Genomic DNA, 20,470 nt, shown 5'->3' on the forward strand with positions numbered 1-20,470 from the left:
GTGCCAGAAATGTTAAAGGTAAAGCAATATGTAGAGGTTTAACTACACCGAATAACATTGATGAATTTGGTATCTCGGGTTGAGTTTTGTCCTAAGTTTGGTAGGTTAGATATGTTCTCGGTTGTAAAGACCGTTAAAATTTGTGAGTTAAGATGTAAGACTTGATTTCACTGTAACTATAACCGAGTCAATTCCGTTTTAGTAGAACCATTCCACAGCGGTCATTAATATAGTACCATAACAATTTATTGCTGGAATCATTAGACGCGCATATCATGTTGTTTATATACTGATTATATATCTCTCTTCATTTCCTCTTGGTTTTTTATTTTTATGTTCCCGTATACGTACATGTACATGTTTTCTAGCCCGATTGTAGAGCTTTTGTTCTAGTCGAGATAGCGAGCAGAGTTCCTTGGTTATCCATGCTTGCTATATCCTTGTAGGTGCAGATTTACATGGTTAATCTTTATTTATGATAATGATGCAGTTATCCTATCCACAAGGTGTAAATGTCGAACTGTTCGTTGTATTTATTAGTAAATTCTGAAGCCAATAACTTTGCAGCGTCTTAAAACTTGTGGGATATAATATCTGATCTTTTACACATTTGAACTATTTTTTAAACGTTTTTTGTCTCATGACAGTTATGCTTGAATCTAAGAAAACGATTTCGTGGCTGCTCATTGTAGGGGCTTGCTAAAATATAGTTATAAGGGATGGTATTTTTAGGAATAAGTCCAGGACGTTTAGACCTCTTGTTGGCAATTGAACAGATTGGATAATCCCAAGGTAATTATCTAGTGACGAGAAGGAGTCATTGGTGTCTTTGTGGTACTGCTTACCTGTTATGGTATTTGATGACCAGTTGATGTCAGGTAGGTTGAAATCACCTCCAATCCAGATTATCGAGTTGTTATACATGTATTTAAAACTAATGTATCGGATGATAGAACACAGAAACTTTGCATATTCAATACCCCTGTTAGGTGGATGATTAGCTGAAATGACTATTAAGGATTTGTTAGAGTCGTAGCCAATCTTACGAGCAATGACTTCTGAGCCTGGTATTTATCAGCATTGCTTATAATGTTAAGTTTGATCGCAATCACCGTAGACATTTCCAGTCTTTGCGGAAAGTTGCAAGGGAAAATTAGGAGAGGTAGTAGTTCGCTGTTGTAAATGGTTGGTTCACCAAATTTCATTTGCAGGTATGATATATGGGTTACAAGTGACTAAAACGTTACAGAAACTATGCTTTTTAGCATTTATACTTTAACAGTTAAAAGCTGCAAATTTTAAAATGTATTATCGAATTAGGAGAAAAGTTTCTTTAAGGACAAGAAGTATGCAGTGGAGCGCTCATATTTGTGTTATCGATGTATGTGGTTTTGAGGCCAGACGTATCATTGACTTGTCATTCGTTCAGTGTATCTCACAACGATTTTGTGGTACCTATTTCCAGGGACTGGCTAACATATAGTTATGAGGGATGTTTTATAGTAATAAGTCCAGGATGTTTGAGCCTCTTGTTGGCAATTGGACAGATTGGATAGGCCCTCGGGCGTGCTCTAGCGACAATAAGGTGTCATTAATGTCTTTGTGGTTCTAGTTACCTGTGATGTTGTTTGATAACCAGTTGATGTCAGGTAGGTTGAAATCACCTCCAATCCAGATTGTCGAGTTGTTATACATGTATTTAAAACAAATGTATCGGATGATAGAACACAGAAACTTTGCATATTCAATACCCCTAGCCTGTTAGGTGGATGATTAGCTGAAATGATTATTAAGGATTTGTTAGAGTCGTAGTCAATCTTACGAGCAATGACTTCCGAGCCTGGTATTTATCAGCATTGCTTATAATGTTAAGTTTGATCGCAATCACCGTAGACATTTCCAGTCTTTGCTAAATCGCAAGGGGAAAATAGGAGAGGTAGTAGTTCGCTGTTGTATATGGTTGGTTCACCAAACTTCATTTGCAGGTATGATATATGGGTTACAAGGGACTAAAAAGTTACAGAAACTATGCTTTTTAGCATTTATACTTTAACAGTTTTAAAAAAGCTGCAAATTTTAAAATGTATTATCGAATTAGGAGAAAAGTTTCTTTAAGGACAAGAAGTATGCAGTGGAGCGCTCATATTTGTGTTGTCGATGTATGTGGTTTTGAGGCCAGACGAATCATTGACTTGTCATTCGTTCAGTGTATCTCACAACGATTTTGTGGCTACTATTACTAGGAACTGGCTAACATATAGTTATGAGCGATGTTTTTTAGTAATAATTCAAGGATGTTTGAGCCTCTTGTTGGCAATTGGACAGATTTGATAGGCCCTCGGGCGTGCTCTAGCGACAATAAGGTGTCATTAATGTCTTTGTGGTTCTAGTTACCTGTGATGTTGTTTGATAACCAGTTGATGTCAGGTAGGTTGAAATCACCTCCAATCCAGATTGTCGAGTTGTTATACATGTATTTAAAACTAATGTATCGGATGATAGAACACAGAAACTTTGCATATTCAATACCCCTGTTAGGTGGATGATTAGCTGAAATGGCTATTAAGGATTTGGTAGAGTCGTAGTCAATCTTACGAGCAATGACTTCTGAGCCTGGTATTTATCAGCATTGCTTATAATGTTAAGTTTGATCGCAATCACCGTAGACATTTCCAGTCTTTGCGGAAAGTTGCAAGGGGAAAATAGGAGAGGTAGTAGTTCGCTGTTGTAAATGCTTGGTTCACCAAATTTCATTTGCAGGTATATAATATATGGTACAAGTGACTAAAACTTTACAGAAACTATGCTTTTTAGCATTTATACTTTAACAGTTAAAAGCTGCAAATTTTAAAATGTATTATGGAATTAGGAGAAAGGTTTCTTTAAGGACAAGAAGTATGCAGTGGAGCGCTCATATTTGTGTTGTCGGTGTATGTGGTTTTGAGGCCAGACGAATCATTGACTTGTCATTTGTTCAGTGTATCTCACAACGATTTTGTGGCTACTATTTCCAGGGACTGGCTAACATATAGTTATGAGGGATGTTTTTTAGTAATAAGTCCAGGATGTTTAAACATCTTGTTGGCAATTGGACAGATTGGATAGGCCCTCGGGCGTGCTCTAGCGACAATAAGGTGTCATTAATGTCTTTGTGGTTCTAGTTACCTGTGATGTTGTTTGATAACCAGTTGATGTCAGGTAGGTTGAAATCACCTCCAATCCAGATTGTCGAGTTGTTATACATGTATTTAAAACTAATGTATCGGATGATAGAACACAGAAACTTTGCATATTCAATACCCCTGTTAGGTGGATGATTAGCTGAAATGGCTATTAAGGATTTGGTAGAGTCGTAGTCAATCTTACGAGCAATGACTTCTGAGCCTGGTATTTATCAGCATTGCTTATAATGTTAAGTTTGATCGCAATCACCGTAGACATTTCCAGTCTTTGCGGAAAGTTGCAAGGGGAAAATAGGAGAGGTAGTAGTTCGCTGTTGTAAATGCTTGGTTCACCAAATTTCATTTGCAGGTATATAATATATGGTACAAGTGACTAAAACTTTACAGAAACTATGCTTTTTAGCATTTATACTTTAACAGTTAAAAGCTGCAAATTTTAAAATGTATTATGGAATTAGGAGAAAGGTTTCTTTAAGGACAAGAAGTATGCAGTGGAGCGCTCATATTTGTGTTGTCGGTGTATGTGGTTTTGAGGCCAGACGAATCATTGACTTGTCATTTGTTCAGTGTATCTCACAACGATTTTGTGGCTACTATTTCCAGGGACTGGCTAACATATAGTTATGAGGGATGTTTTTTAGTAATAAGTCCAGGATGTTTAAACATCTTGTTGGCAATTGGACAGATTGGATAGGCCCTCGGGCGTGCTCTAGCGACAATAAGGTGTCATTAATGTCTTTGTGGTTCTAGTTACCTGTGATGTTGTTTGATAACCAGTTGATGTCAGGTAGGTTGAAATCACCTCCAATCCAGATTGTCGAGTTGTTATACATGTATTTAAAACAAATGTATCGGATGATAGAACACAGAAACGTTGCATATTCAATACCCCTGTTAGGTGGATGATTAGCTGAAATGACTATTAAGGATTAGTTAGAGTCGTAGTCAATCTTACGAGCAATGACTTCTGAGCCTGGTATTTATCAGCATTGCTTATAATGTTAAGTTTGATCGCAATCACCGTAGACATTTCCAGTCTTTGCGGAAAGTTGCAAGGGGAAAATAGAAGAGGTAGTAGTTCGCTGTTGTTAATGGTTGGTTCACCAAATTTCATTTGCAGGTATGATATATGGGTTACAAGTGACTAAAACGTTACAGAAACTATGCTTTTTAGCATTTATACTTTAACAGTTAAAAGCAGCAAATTTTAAAATGTATTATGGTATTAAAAGTTTCTTTAAGGACAAGAAGTTTACAGTGGAGCGCTCATAATTGTGTTGTCGATGTATGTGGTTTTGAGGCCAGACGAATCATTGACTTGTCATTCGTTCAGTGTATCCCATCGAACTAGAGATGAAGGATACTACAGATACAGTTAAGTCGGTCTCATATCATGACTTACATCTATAAATTGACAATGAGGGTCGTTGAAAACAAAACATTACGACAAGAGAGATGATTTCAGCTTTTCAATTGTATACTTTCCATTTCTAAGAAGCAATATTCCAGCAGCACTTGCATACGGGGTATGTATCTCCCAATTGATACGATATTCCCGTGCTTACATATCCTGTCATGATTTTCTTTATAGAGGGTTGCTGCTCACAAGATAAAATCAAGAGTTCCAATTGGTGAAGTTGAAATCATCCCTTCGTAAATTTTACGGACGCCATCACGACTTGGTTGACCATTATAGAAAACCCGTTTCACTAATGATATCCTTACGTCGTAACTTCAATCCCCTTCCTTTTCATGAATGTGACCTACCGAATTAGACTATTTACCGGATTTGTTTTCATATAAGCAACACGACGGGTATCACATGTGGAGCAAGATCTGCTTACCCTTCCGGAGCACCTATGATCACCCCTTGTTTTTGGTTGGGTTCCTTTGCTTATTCTTTAGTTTTGTATGTTGTGTCATGTGTACTGTTGTTTGTTTGTCTTTTTCATTTTTAGCCATGGCGTTGTCAAGTTTATTTTCGATTTATGAGTTTGACTGTCCCTCTGGTATCTTTCGTCCCTCTTTTATTGATCAAAATAATAACCCCCCCTCCCCCCCCCCCCCCAAGTCATTCAATTATTTGTACTGTTAGTTTTAAATGAATAGAACAATTCAAACAAAACACTTGAGACAATAAACTGGGAGCTTCGAAAGTGAACATTATATAATTATGATATATTTCATACTGTTTGGTGGAGAAGTAATTTTCGATATATGCTTTTACGTAAACAGAAATATAAGATCATCAATATTATCTTTCTGTATAGACATGACCTCTTATTCAAAATATTAGTAAGGATATATTATATGATGCCAATAAAACAACTGTTAATCAAAGTTGTAATGATGAATATGTACGCAATTATATATTATTAGTTACACAGTGTGCAATTGTCCTAATACGAGAATTTATCGGGTCAATAAAATTCATATCGGGTGAGGCGAAGTCAAACCCGATATGATTTTTATTGACCCGATTAATTCCATATTAGGACAATTGAACACTGTGTAACGAATTTATCCTGATTTTGTTATATAACATATTATTATATTCAAATTCAATGTTAGGACAATATCAATAAATATGTTTAAGATTTTAAATAAAAAAATGTGAAAAATAAAAAAATATTTTGACTACAAGGCAACTCAATTATTTTTTGTTTTTTTTTATTAGGTCAATCGTATAAGGGAGATAATTCCAATTGACGTAATAAATAAGGGAGATAATTCCAATTGACGTGATAAAAAATTGTACTGAAATTTATTAGGACAATATCAGCCAATCAAATTGCGAGAAATTACTCTAAATCAGGATAAGTATGTTTGTCCTCCTATGACCTTTACCAATGAAAATCATATATTGTCCCTTTTTCCAATATAGGCAAGTGCAGACTTAATAATCTGTCTCTTGTGCTTGTATATTTGTCATGTTATATTTAGTTTTCATCGTGTTACAATCATTTATTTTGTTTGCCAGAATTTCATGTATAGTATAATATCTAAGAGTGTATATTTTTCTTTGAATTGTTTAAATAAAAGCGACATTAGTAGATGGTATACGTGTACGATGAGTCCGTAAAACGATTTTGTTTTAAACTTATCAATGTCCTTTCAAAAATATGAGATTTCCTGTTGTTTGATTTGTGATATAATTTAGTTTGTCAACCGAACATAGGAGGAATGATATTCTGCACATGGCATGCATATTGGACTTATATCATCCATCGTTCCTGGTCACCTGAACAGTCAATACTTGTTGAATGATATTATGAACATGAGCAATAGCATACAGATGTCATTATTATACATTATACGTCCGCGTATGCATAATAATTGAACATATGTTGAATTTGGTATTCATCACTATTTGCTGGTGCTTTTTGTACGGAATGGAAATTTTAATCAGATATTCGTTTATTAAAGTATGTTTTTTTACAAATTTTGAGCTTTTGTTCAGGTCAAAATTTAATTAAATACAACATTAGAAATATTGGACTCTTTATTCATGTTATTGTTATTTATCGTTTAAAACAATGTGAGAGAGAAAGAAAAAAAACCCAGAGAAAACAAATGAAGAACGAAACCGACTAATACCCAAACGATATATGTAATTAAAAAAAAGCTATCATGTTGTTTGGGGTTGATTTTTTTTATTTTAAATATCTGGAATAATTAAAATACACAAAAACATAGTATTTGTTGCTAAGGCCTTCGTATTTACTCACGGATTTGACAACTATTTTTCGATAGTTTATTTGAAAATTGTCTGTTTTTTTGCAACATATCACAATGTATGCAGCAACCAATGGAGACTAAAGTAGCCTTTTATGTTTTAGGCTGTATAAACAATATTCTTTAACTGTTATAAAGAAGTAGGTCCGGAAAGGACCGGTTTTGGCCTTAAATTTCAGGTTCATCTGACGAAAGATTTTGACCTTATTTTAAACACTTAAGTGTCTATTTTATTGGAATCAATTAGTTTCATTTTAACTGATTTAGTCATTAAAAACGATCCGATTCAACTCAAATATGAAAAATCTGCCAAATATGCCAAAAAATGTCACTTTTCAGTTGTTTTTTGACAAAAATGAAAGTGGTTGCATCCGTGTCTATCCTCAACCTTTATATATGGTATGTATCATCAGATACAACTTATATTTCAATATTAAGGATGAACACGAATGCGGCCATTTTCGTTTTACACGAAAACCGTCTAAACTACAATGCTAGAATTGTAAAGATTTCAGTAATTTAGCATGACTTAATGGTGCTAGTACCCGATATATGTGCATTGTATTGTCAAAAACAGCCCATATTAAAATAGCAGAAGCATTCTGCTGTCCAAAACGGGGTCTTACTGGACCTACTCCGTTCGATGTTTTTACTTGCTAGCGAAACATTAACAAAAGTTTTTGTCTTGTATTTCAAAAGACTTCGAATAAAAATTCAAGTCATTACAAGGCATATTCTTTATAGATTCAAGTTACGAAAAAAAAAAATAATAAGAACATTACTGTTTTTATGTAAAAGTTATGTTCGATGATATTAAAGATGAACAAATACACATACTAAAATGAATGATATTCAATAAAATGTAAGCTCACAAAACTACATACATTGTTACAGATGAAATTTAATTTGTTCAATAACAAGGTTTTATTGTCTAGTCCTATTTGATCAATTGAGTATACGTGTTTTAAAGTTAACAAATTGTAGAACCTAGAATTTAACAGAATGCTGGGATTGCTTATTCCAATGTTTGTAAATAAACACTTTTGGGCGTTAATGCTAGGTAAAATTAAATGTGAACGCATTTCCGAAAATATATTTAATTTCAATTGTAATTTATGCTCATTCCACTGTCACATATATTTTTTGGGACAATTGAACATAGAAAAAATATTACGGAAGGAAATTAATATAATTGAGAAATCTTGGTATTAAAAATAAGCTCGAATATCTTGATAACATTTTGTACAAATTACATTAATTATAATATATAAAACATTCACAAAATATGAAAAAAGTGTGAAAATATAGAGGACAGTCATTGTAACAACGAGGATCTATAATTAAAGTTCGTATTCCTAAAGTAAACAATTACAATATTGCAAATTTTTCATTGTCTCATGATCAAAGTAACGCTATCGAAACAGCTAAATTAACTTCAACAATTATTAGTTTTGATTAACATGAAATGTCTATCCGAATAAATATACATAATATGCGTATGCAACCTGAAATTATGTAGTTGTTGATATATCATAATCATCTTCTGTAGTTTGTCCAAAGAAATGATCATATGTATCTTCTCTCCCTTCCTCATTTATTTTGTGACTTCCGGAGTCGTAAATAGTATCAACGGTATGATTATAGATGTTTTTGTCGGATTCCTTGTGACGATTATTTCCTGAATGGTCGTACACTCCATCAGATATAGCATATTGATCATCTTCTATAATTTTGTTCTCTGTATCATGAACAGGCTTTGTAAACTCATAGCCTACAGGAGTGTTAGAAAGTATTTGTCTATTGAAACCCGTTTGGGTTGGATCTAAAACCATATAACTGTCTGCTGTTCCAGTTCTGTTGTACGTAGTCTTATTGAAACTTGTTTCAGCAGTAGGATCAACGACCGCATATTCATCGTCATTCGGCATGTGATTGTCTGCAAATGTTTTATCCTGACGGCATGCATGTTTAGGTACCTGACCATCATTATGGACTAAACCGTTAACTACACCTACGTTTGTGTAGTCGTGATGAACAGTATTGTTATGAGCATTAGCACGAAGACTAGTATCACTACTCCCGTTATATTTGCCAGTATTTTGCATATGTCTCGAGTGATTAGCGGCTAGTGGTAAAGCTATGTCTTGACTTCCAATATAGTCATTTTCTCCGATATTGTTTTTTATTTTTTCTCTTGGATTGCTCCAAGTATGCCTTTAATATAGAAATTGTTAATGAATTTTTTTTTTGTTCAAAATCAAATTAATTATATACAAATAAGACATGTCTGAACAATTTGTCAGTCCATTAAACACGAATTGATTGAAGCTTTAGTGCTGATTGTTGTCCCTTAACAGTCAATATTTCGTATTGTAATAAAAATCAGCAAATACTTTTTTTAGTATTTCATGTGTATAAGTTGCATGGATTAATGACACAGAATCAAATATTAATTGGAAAAAAGTTTTGTGTAATATTAATTATCAAATACCAAGAATATTACGTCAGAATATTCAACATTCTAAATTTATATTTATAAGTAAATATACCTTCGTATAAGAATAATAATCACAATAAGAGCACATACTAGTAACACAGCACCAATTACCAGGCCTACAGCCAAACCTGCAAGTATTTATATCACATGTTAGGCTGGAAATGTTTTATTAATCAATTTTAAAGATTAATGTATTTTCCAGTAAAACTGTATGAAAATATTTTCCGTTAATGTTTTTTCAACTCTTTAAAAATTGGATAGACCGGTAAATTGTACAATCCCAAGTGGTGGTTTAAATGACTTTATCAATGCGATATCTTTAAATCCTGTTAATCAAAATATCGTTTAGGATTGGTATGAAGTTACTATGCATACATATAGAATCCTTTTCAGTTTTATGGCAATTCAATCAGAAAAATAAAGGCTGCAGGAGCCTTTGATTGAAGTAGTTACTGCTTCACTGAACCCATTCATCCTGTTGATTTTGATGACACTGCACGATTGGACATTACCAAGAATAAGGCAAAATTCAAGAGAGGCAAAAAATGAAAAAAGGGATAATCATACTCATAAGTCTAACACAAACTGACAACACCATGGCAAAAAAAAAGCAACGAAAAAACAACAAGATGATCACAAGTGGAGATAAAGGGACATCAGGTCCCGCTGTTTATGTGGCACCCATGGTTCTCTTCAACAAAGTATATATCGGCATCTTAGAAACAGAAATGGGGTAGTGGTCAACAAACAAATGATAGCGTCCAAAGGCATACAGGTTTCAAAAAGATGACTTACATTTCATTATCTGAAACCATTGGTTCAATAGCTTCATTTAAAGCAGCAACAGTCGAAGAACTAACAATAAGTAACGCAAGTACTAGAATATCAAATAAACCTAAAGATATATACTCCGTATGCAGGCGCTACTAGAAGGATGCTACATATCTATTGAAAGTTTACAACTGAAAGCTTAAATCATCACTCTTGTCGTAAAGCGTAGTTTTTAACATAATGATATGCAAATTTCAAAATGTAGATAAGAATTGAAACGGACTAATTACGTGTACCTGAGGTATGATCCTTCATTTCAAGAAGTGTTAAATGTATTACATAAAGCTTCCGCATGAATATTACAATAACGTGATGTGGCTTAGTTGCCAGATTAAATCAGTAAAGACGTCAATTGCAGTCAGAGAAATCATGCACGGAACAAGAAGGATAAGAAAAATAGCACAGTTGATTCCAATAGGAATGCCATTTGTTGGATGAAACACTAATCCTCTAAAAGCAATATCATGAATGTCATAATATCAGATTTAAAAAAAACCCATCTACAATTGATTAATACATGTAATCATTAAGTCCCAGAGTGTAAAAGTTTGGAATAAAAAAAAGCAGGTCACAAAAAAATGGACCAAGAGCACAATTTATTCAATTCCCATGTATGTAAATATTGATATCGAAATAAACATTTGAATGGTTGAGAGTATCCCACGTGACATCATGTAAAACTTCATATTCCCTTCCCCATATCGGGAATGCCTTGAAAAGTAACCCGTTTTTAATAAACATAACTTTGAGAATGATTTGAATAGCGATAGTACAGTCAAAACTGTGTTTAAAATTATTTTAGGATACAGATACCATTTCAACGGAACTGTGTACATCGTGATAAATAACATATGAAAAATGAATAGCTATTACTGGTATATGTTCATCTTCTACAATTCATAATTCCCTTAGAAGATGTCGTTGGAAAATATATATATCAGTCTATGGAAGAAGCGATTCGATAAAAGCTTTTCTTATATCAACGAGCGATATTGTCTTATATCAACGAGTTGCATTGTGGGAAATTTCAGACGAATGTTAGCATTTGTACGAAGAAAGGCAGATTTCTCTGTATAAAGTAATGACTCTTTTCTTAAAACAGGTCGACATTTTACACGACATACGTCTGGTGTATAATTTTCATGAGTTATTTTATGTAATAACAATTAAAGTGTATTTAAACGAGAAAATGGAATTATTGAATAAATGAAACATAAATGCACGATTTATCATTTGTAGATGTACACATTCTATCAATATCATGTAGCAAATTCAGTGGAATGCAATTGAGATGAATTCAATTGTTTGCTACGCCAAAATCACCTATAAGTCAACGATACTGCTATATTTTAAAATATCAATGCGATATTTGTCTTATATCATAGCGAGGATTTTTTAATATCAAAAATTTATGAATGCGATACTTTTCTAATATAACTGCTATAGTTTTCTAATATAAAATGAATACGATGAAACGTCACAATGCATGTCAAGAAAACTGCAAACATAATTCACAAACTTAGATCATGACCTGTTTAATATTTTAGGATCAATATCACTAAAATTTCGTAACTGTAACAAAATTAACGCTTACATGAACTTATCATTTCAAAAATGTTTCTTGACCCTAATGATAGATGAAAGTGTTAATAAGCTGTTCAGTCTATTGATTTCAATCACATGGTTTAACCGACTAACTAACATGTTTGACCCCGCCACATTATTTATGTATGTGCCTGTCCGAAGTCAGGAGCATGTAATTCAGTTGTTGTCGTTTGTTTATATGTTACATATTTGTTTTTCGTTCATTTTTTTTTATATAAATGAGGCCGTTAGTTTTTTCGTTTAAATTGTTTTACATTGTCTTATCGGGCCTTTTATAGCTGACTATGCAGAATGGCTTTGCTCATTGTTGAAGGCTGTACGGTGACCTATAGTTGTTAATGTCTGTGTCATTTTGGTCTCTTGTGGACAGTTGTCTCATTGGCAATCATACCACATCTTATTTTTTATAATTCTATTTGAAGTTATGATGCAATAGCGGGATTTAAAATCGGTTGCAAATACGTCTACCGACCTATTAGATTATAATCTACTGGTCACACTGCTACAGACTATCCACCTTGGTAATATCGAAAAAGACACAAAATATCATTACTTAAAAGAAACATTCATTCAAACAATCCAATCCAATACAGCTCCAAATTACAATAAATAGTCAAATGGTAGAATCAATAATCCAAACAAATTAAAATGTACAAATGCTGATGTCCCGAACTTTGAAGATACCAACTGAGTAGCCTCAGACTATAAATTGGACAACTTCAGATACAACGAAAATCAAAAATCTTGTCAAACAGAAAATGTATTTATTATTAACATAGAAAAAGATATTGAGAGGGAAAAAAGTTCTTTTTGGATATCAAAGATTTTTCCCGTTGGTAAATCGATATCTCTATGAACATAATCAGCTCGCCACGTGGATGCTCTTTTACATCGCGATGACCGTGAGGGTATTCCGATGTATTGTTGCCACAGAGATTTGAATTTCGATTTTGGCTAGTAACCGATCGTATAAATACGCGAACTTTTCTTAATGCAAAATAACAATCCGTGTCGCTTGTCATAAATTCATTTCTTCAATGAGTAATAAAAAAAAATGTTTAGAACACAAATAAATAAGATGTAAATGTCTTTTGACGTTATAAATGTGAATATATCTTTTCTATATTCATACATTTGGATCGTTCAGTTGGAGGACTGGAAAGCAGTTATTTATAAGGGGAAATTTTAAAGATTTATAGATATACGAAGATGGTGCATGAGTTCGAATGAGACAACTTTTCACCAAAGTAATAATTTGTTTAAAGAAACCATTATAGATCAAAGTAGGTCCTTAAACACGGAGCCTTAGCTCACAGTGGACACCACGATATATAGGAACAAGAACATTACTAGTGTTAAACCATTCAAACAGGAAAACCAACGGTCTACTTTGTCAAAAAAAAGGAGATTCAAAAGTACAGGTCAGATTTTGTCGAATCAATCTGAACGAGGACAGTATGAGTCATCTGTGTCACAAGTTAGTTTTATGGTTTTCCAATGAAAGTCTTCCATGCATGCGTTGCAAGCATATCGGATATACATTTTTTCGGTGCATCCATTATGAAATTTGCTAAATGTTATATATGTGAACGATCATTTTGATACTTACCGATTTGATTACGACATTGTTTATTAAACCCTTATTTGATTAGTTTTGCTTCCAAAACTAATTGAGAAATTTGTAAGATGTTACCAAAAACAATTTGAATTTAAGCAATGGTCTTAAAACTGCCTTTTTACATACAATACTACTAAGAAGTAAAATCACAAAAATACTGAACTCCGAGGAAAATTCAAAACAGAAAGTCCCTGTTTAAATGATAAAATCAAATGATAAAACACACCAAACGAATAGATAACAACTGTCATATTTCTGACTCAGTACTGGCATTTACAAGTTTTGAAAATGGTGGATTGAACCTGGTTTTATAGTGTATGACAGTCTCATCAAATTCTGTCATATTTACGACGATGCGTGAACAAAACAGACATAATAGGTAAAATTGTCAAAATATGGGTACAACAGTCTAATATTAATACTAATCGGTACTAATTTTGATAAAAGAAAAACACTGCTATGATATTTTAAAAGTATCGCATTGATATTTGAAAAGTATTGCATTGTTTATTGATGTATATAAGAAAAACACAGCACTTCAAATTTTACACGGACATAAACTTTAGCTTCTAACTAACTTCTCAATGTATATTTAGACTCTATTGATGTTTATATTTGAACAATAAGATTTAAAGTTAGTATTTTCTTAATTTTTCGTTGCCGAAAACAACATTTTCCGCATGGAATGTCTGCATATTTACAATTGATATTAGACAATATCGCTTTGTGATATAAGAAAAGTTTTTATCGATACGCTTCTTCCATAGACTGTATATTTTCTTTGGTGAACAAATCTGCATGTCTTTATAGCAAAATGTGGAAATGTATAATGCTGAGAGTAAACAAAATTATCTCAAATACAATACGTAAAACTAAAGCAAAAGAAAATGAAAGCCTTCAAATTATCCTTCAAATAATGTGGGCTTTATGATTAATTCAAAGTAATTGTAAAGAAAGATATCAAATCGAAAACAAAAAATCATAAGTCGCTAATAACCTGACTTCAACATGACCAACATGACATAGAAATTATGTTATAAATCAGACTCGGTGATTCTAGGAAATACTGGTAAAATTGTAGGTGGCTATGATAATTGGAACATACACAATGATACACGTTGTCGAATGCGGCATAATTTTCAATCAAAACTTGATACAGAATTTATAATAATCGAAAATCTGGATGCAGTGAAGAAAGAGAGCGTGGGATTTCTAGTACTAAAAACGATAAACGACTATGAGACTAATGACAAAGTTATACTATAACACTAAACAGAAAATTAAAGATTTCAAATAAATGCAATTGTTAGTATAATGCAACAATTATGTAACCAATTATAATGTTAACTGTGTCTAAAATATTTTTCACCAAATTTCCACTTTCAAATGAAATTAGCTTCTGCATAGGTATCCCTAGAGGGTTGATTTAATTATATGTTTTTCCTATGGCCATTATCTACAAAAGGGTGTCTCAGATTTCAGATAGAATGTATAGAACAAATTTTACACCTAATTAAACATTATCTTCTTTTATGTGGTTAGGATGTTTACACTAATTAGAAATTTATGAGAGAATGGAATACAATAGAGACAATCTGAGACACTCTTTTGAAGCCCATGATGTGTTGATTAATATTTCGTTAAAATTTTCTGTATAGTTAAAGAAATGATAGAGCTAATTAATTCATTCAAGTGAACTTACCCAGATTTTACCACTAATTACATAATAATTGATTACATAATGATTGCATTATAAAAATATTGCATTCATTTAAAAGATTAATAATTTATCTATCTATATATACCTCTTTTATTATTTTCTATGCATTCTTAAGAAAGTTACAGCATTTCAAAGGTTAGTGATTGGAAGTAAAAAAATCTTTGTATTGTGCTACCTTAAAGCACAGTTTTCGCGTTTAACTCTATGATCTAATCAAACACTTAGTAAGTATAAAATATCTCTACATGGATATGTGAATTCACATATCTTGGTGACATGAAATGTCTTGTAAGTTAGATTAGGCCAATCTTACGTATAGAAACAAACAGCTCTAATGGTTGGTATCAATTTTCTTTCATTTTAATTAACAACAATAACATTGGATTCAGGCAATTCTCAATAAACTGAACAAGTCTTATAATTACAAAATGATAAATAGTGTATTTTGTCTTTTTTTCAAAGACTAAAATTGTGAAACTTCCGACATCAAATTGTTATGATCGAACGCAATAAAAAAACATCTTACGGTCATTAGAGGACTGCATGTATATGTTACCAACATCTGAAACTGATCATTTAATAGAACGGCCACCAATTCCTGACAATAGAGTGCTTTGTCATGAAGAAGCAATGTTTTAATTACAAATATCATATAACATGTATAAGTTTAGATTTAACTTATAGGATATATGGTTTTAAGTTATTTATTCAACCATACCTGCACTTGAACCTTCACTTGGGGTAAATGATGTAAGTGTCGTAGTTTCTATAGCTGAAAATAATAATTGTGATAAATTATTCAAATAGTCTTATTTGTTTCAAAGTATTACGCATGAAGAAATACAAGAATCATAGGGAAGTCAAATTTCCCAAATTGTCATCAAACCTGTCGAAACCACTATAAAGTAAAATGTTAAAATCCTTATTTTATTGTAAAAGACTGGTCCTCTAAGGAAAATGCAGTACTGGTCAAACCAGTTGATTACAGTAAACTAAGATCTGTTCAAGCTATATTCAGACGAATTAGAAATTGTAATTTCTCTATTCAAATCTGTTCTATTTAAAACAAAAATTACTACATAGTGCTGAATTGACCGCAGGCAAATTGTCTGAACAGTACTGTACTTACCGCAGTCATTGACTGAGATACTGAGCATACATAGATTATTAACTGTTGTTCAGAATCTGAACATTAATGGTTCTTGTATAATATAGTGTCCCACCCACTTACACTTATTTCTCTTCTTGATGTAATATCTGACGAAACTGTAGTAGATATTTCGTCTACAAATTGATGTTTATCTTCAGCTATTTTAAAAAGTAATCGTTTCTTGTAATGAGATAAAACTGAACAAAAAATTAAAGATGATACTCCATAAGGGCTCATTAAATCTCAAATGATATACGGACGATTTGTTTCTGAATTTCTGCCAAAGAGGAGCACAAAAAGTACTAGTATTTAATTATTTACAGACAAAGTGCATTTCATGTGGATGTATAAAAGTCTCTGTCTCTCAAACGAAGTCAATTGTTAAATATTTGTACAACTATTACTCGCCCGCTCGTCGTTCTCTGGACCGTCTAGCGTTCTTCAAATGTTTCCATCAAGAATTTATATGAGAGTTATACAGAAGTGTGGTATTTTTACTTAAAAACAAGCACGTCAAGAATTAGATATTAGAAGACGTTTTAACATGGCTAAGGACGTGAATTATCAAAGTTTCTTTGCACGTAGACAAATGAAACAGGAGACACTAACCAACGCTTGGACTCTTTCGTTGTTTTAAGGACACTTATTTCAAAATCATAGTAATGCTTTTTGAATTTGGCTACTACTTGAAGTATACTTCGAATACTAATAAAATAGTCGTATATCGTTGATATATAGTCTTATCCTACCTCATTTACATTTCTAGGAATATGATTGGTTAAAAGTAACCGCGTAGAGACCGTGTATACTGGTTTTATATTCGACGATGTACAATAGAAAAATAAAGAATATGGGATATCCATTCATGTCCCGTATGCTTGCCCGCTTTTTGTCCTTTTTTAATGGACAGTATCTCATGATTCTACGTGCATAGAAACTTTGATCTTTATCGTTTTCAGCCATGTTAAAACGACTTCAAATATTTAATTCTTGGCGTTCTTGTTTTTCTGAGCTCGCGTGGAGTATCATCTTTAAATTAGTGTTCGGTTTTCAACAGTTTTATCTTATTACCAGAAACGATAACTTTTTGAAATAGTTGAAGATAAACATCTATTTTCGGACGAAATATCGGCTACAGTTTCGTCAGATAGTATATCAAGAAGAAAAACACGTTTAGGTAGGTTGAACAATATATTATTCAAAAACCATTAATGCTAATATTTCAGACGATTTTGTAAAACACATGTGCGAAAGGGAAAGATTGATATAATGAGCTGCTGACTTCCACGATATTGAAATCCGTATTTGATAGTTTTGAGCCTCGTAACATGAATTACATTTTGATGAATATTTTCAAAACTCAAAATAATCAAACAGTAGGTGTAATATTTCTTGAAGGCAACAAACACGGGACACAAACATATTTTGTACGGAACTCTATAAGAATATACCGAATGCCCAAAACAACATACATCAAATTGGTAAGGAAAATGGGGAAAGTGTCAAATAAACAACAACCAGCACAAATTGCAGACAACAGCAGAAGGCCAGCAATGGGTCTTCAACACAGCGACAAAAGCATGCATCCTGGGAGGGGCGTTAGCTGATCCCTTAACACAAATGTGTGCTACTTGAATAAAAACGGACGTCATACTAAACTCAAAAACATTCAATTGAACTTAAATTAAAAACCATTCAAGACTAACACGGGCCATAGGCTGCTGACTTGGGACAGGCGCAGAAATGCAGCGGGTTTAAACATGTTTTGTGAGATGTCAAGTCTTCTCTTATACTGCTAGTCAAAATATCTTTGTGTGTTACATAACGTGCTTAATGCAGTAGTTAATATTTTGTATCCTACAATCTGTAAAATACTTGTATTTTGACTATTACTAGTATATGTTTCGCATTTGTTGATTTGTCTTGGATAAAACCGCTTAATTCCAATGACAACGATATGAAGGTTTTATAAAAAGACCATTAACCAACTTATTCATGGTATCAATATTTCTGACCTGACACTACGTACTTTTTATTGCTTAATTCTTTAGAATTTAATATGCAATGTTTTGGGTACTTTCGGGAATAATCCCAGGTAAACACTCAACAGAGGTCGATCTTTATTTATTTATTTCGTATCGAGTATCATAGATAGATATGTGTCTGTTTCATAACAGTTTTTTTTTCAAATCTATTCACGTGCATTTGTATGTCTACGTTGTAGCTAGTCTTTTTAGAGACTAAAGAAACTGACCAAGTAGATCAGCACCTTTGGTTGAGTATTCATATATATAATGAAAAGACTTATTGTCTTTATTCTCGTAATATCATATATCACAAATCTACACGAGATCTAATAGAGATAGTAGCTATCAGTGATATACTGTTGAATTCATAGTAGACTGCGGTGTAAGTTCTTGAAATAAATCGTCTTTTTACATCTGTTTCTCAGTATAATGATTGTAAACTTAAAGTTCATGTCGCTATTGTTTGTATGAATTATCGTACCTTCAGAAGGAATAAAAACAATGTACTATAGCTAGTCAACAAATGAAACGATACACGACTTTCGAATACAATTTATCAAACAGTGTTCAATATAAAACAAAATAAGATACACTATTTTAAACAGCTTTTATTTGCAATGTATGCACATATGATAATGAAAATCAAACCCTGTCGAAAAGTATTTAAATTCCGTATAAATGTTTATAGGGTGCAAATTAATTTTGCGGAAAGTTGGATAAAAAATCGTCACACAAATTTGTAAGTACTAAATGTTTTTTTTTTTTTATTTGTTGAAAAATATTCAATATGCTAATCAAGTTATATTCATAATGTAACTAATTGGCTGAATTTTTTTTTGTTTTTTGGTAAAAAAAGTGTTTTTTGAACAAAATAAAAAAAAAAATGTTTTCGCCTAAAATCAATACTTTAGACATGAAAACAACACACTGTAAATATGAAACCTTTCGTATTAGTTTTAAGATTGTTACAGTTTTTTTCAATTTTCCATTATACATGCTGTCTAAGGTGAATCATTTGATAATGTATACATTTTAATATTTCTTGTGGGGCCGAACTTTACTCTACAAATAAACGACGAAACTGTTTGATTTAAAAAAAAAAGAATTGATGGCAAACATTGTCTTAATCTTTATATAAGAAATTGGCATCATTTGTTTGAACCTCTTTTTAAAAAATTGTCGTTTTATGTAAATTTTGTAAAAAAAAAAATAGATTTCGCCAAATGACGTCGTGAAAGCAAAAATATTATTTTTTAAACGGATTTATATTTCCAAGGTCATTTAGTATTACTACCTTCAATATTGATTCTATGAACGGAAAACTTCATCTTTAATTTGAAAAAGTCTTGTATCGTTTCTTTTGTTGACTAGTATATATCAAATAGTTGTTTTCTTTGTTTACCTTCTTCATTAAAACTATTAAATTCATCAATTCTCATTCTTTAGTGAAATTCAATATTAATTGTGTAGGATATTTCTCTGTTTTTTTTTAAATTTTTGGTAAAAAAAGTGTTTTTTGAAATCTAAAAAAATGCAAAATAAAAAAAAATGTTTTCGCCTAAAATCAATGCTTCAGACATGAAAACAACACACTGTAAATTTTAAACCTTTCGGATTAGTTTTAAGACTATTTGCAGGGAGGCAACTCTACCCATTGAAACGCCAACGATCTGTTGCTAGTATAATAGCATAACTTTCGTTGTCCATTGACAATCATATTTATTTGTTATTCATTTTTAACGTCATGTTGCCAATATTGTATGTATGTTTAGGACTATGATATAGTGATGCCATTAGGTTGTTTGCTAGTATAATAGTATAAGTTCTTCCATAGTTCGTTAATAATCATATTAGTTGTAGTTAGTTTTCATGCAACTATATGGAACGCCATCACTGCCTTATAAGAAGAAACTACTATGACATAATGCAAATGTTGCTTACCTGATGTGATTTCTTCTTTACATGATGCGAATTCTTCTTTACATGATGTGAATTCTTTATAATATGATGTGTCTTCTTTACATGATGTGAATTCTTTATAATATGATGTGTCTTCTTTACATGATTTGAATTCTTCATTACATGATGTGTCTTCTTTACATGAT

General features: G+C 32.2%; 1 protein-coding gene across 1 annotated transcript; it reads right to left on the reverse strand.

The window, feature by feature from the left end:
• Window positions 1-6,575: 6,575 nt before the first annotated feature.
• Window positions 6,576-19,804, reverse strand: LOC139490081 (uncharacterized). The gene is made up of 4 exons (XM_071276934.1): window positions 19,768-19,804; window positions 15,907-15,960; window positions 9,467-9,542; window positions 6,576-9,131 (listed from the first exon to the last, which is right to left on the reverse strand). Exons 1-4 carry the CDS (start codon window positions 19,802-19,804, stop codon window positions 8,429-8,431), a joined length of 870 nt encoding a protein of 289 aa, XP_071133035.1. The 3' UTR covers window positions 6,576-8,428.
• Window positions 19,805-20,470: the final 666 nt, after the last annotated feature.

Source organism: Mytilus edulis, chromosome 9, assembly GCF_963676685.1.
Source record: "Mytilus edulis chromosome 9, xbMytEdul2.2, whole genome shotgun sequence".
Taxonomy (NCBI): Eukaryota; Metazoa; Mollusca; class Bivalvia; order Mytilida; family Mytilidae; genus Mytilus; species Mytilus edulis.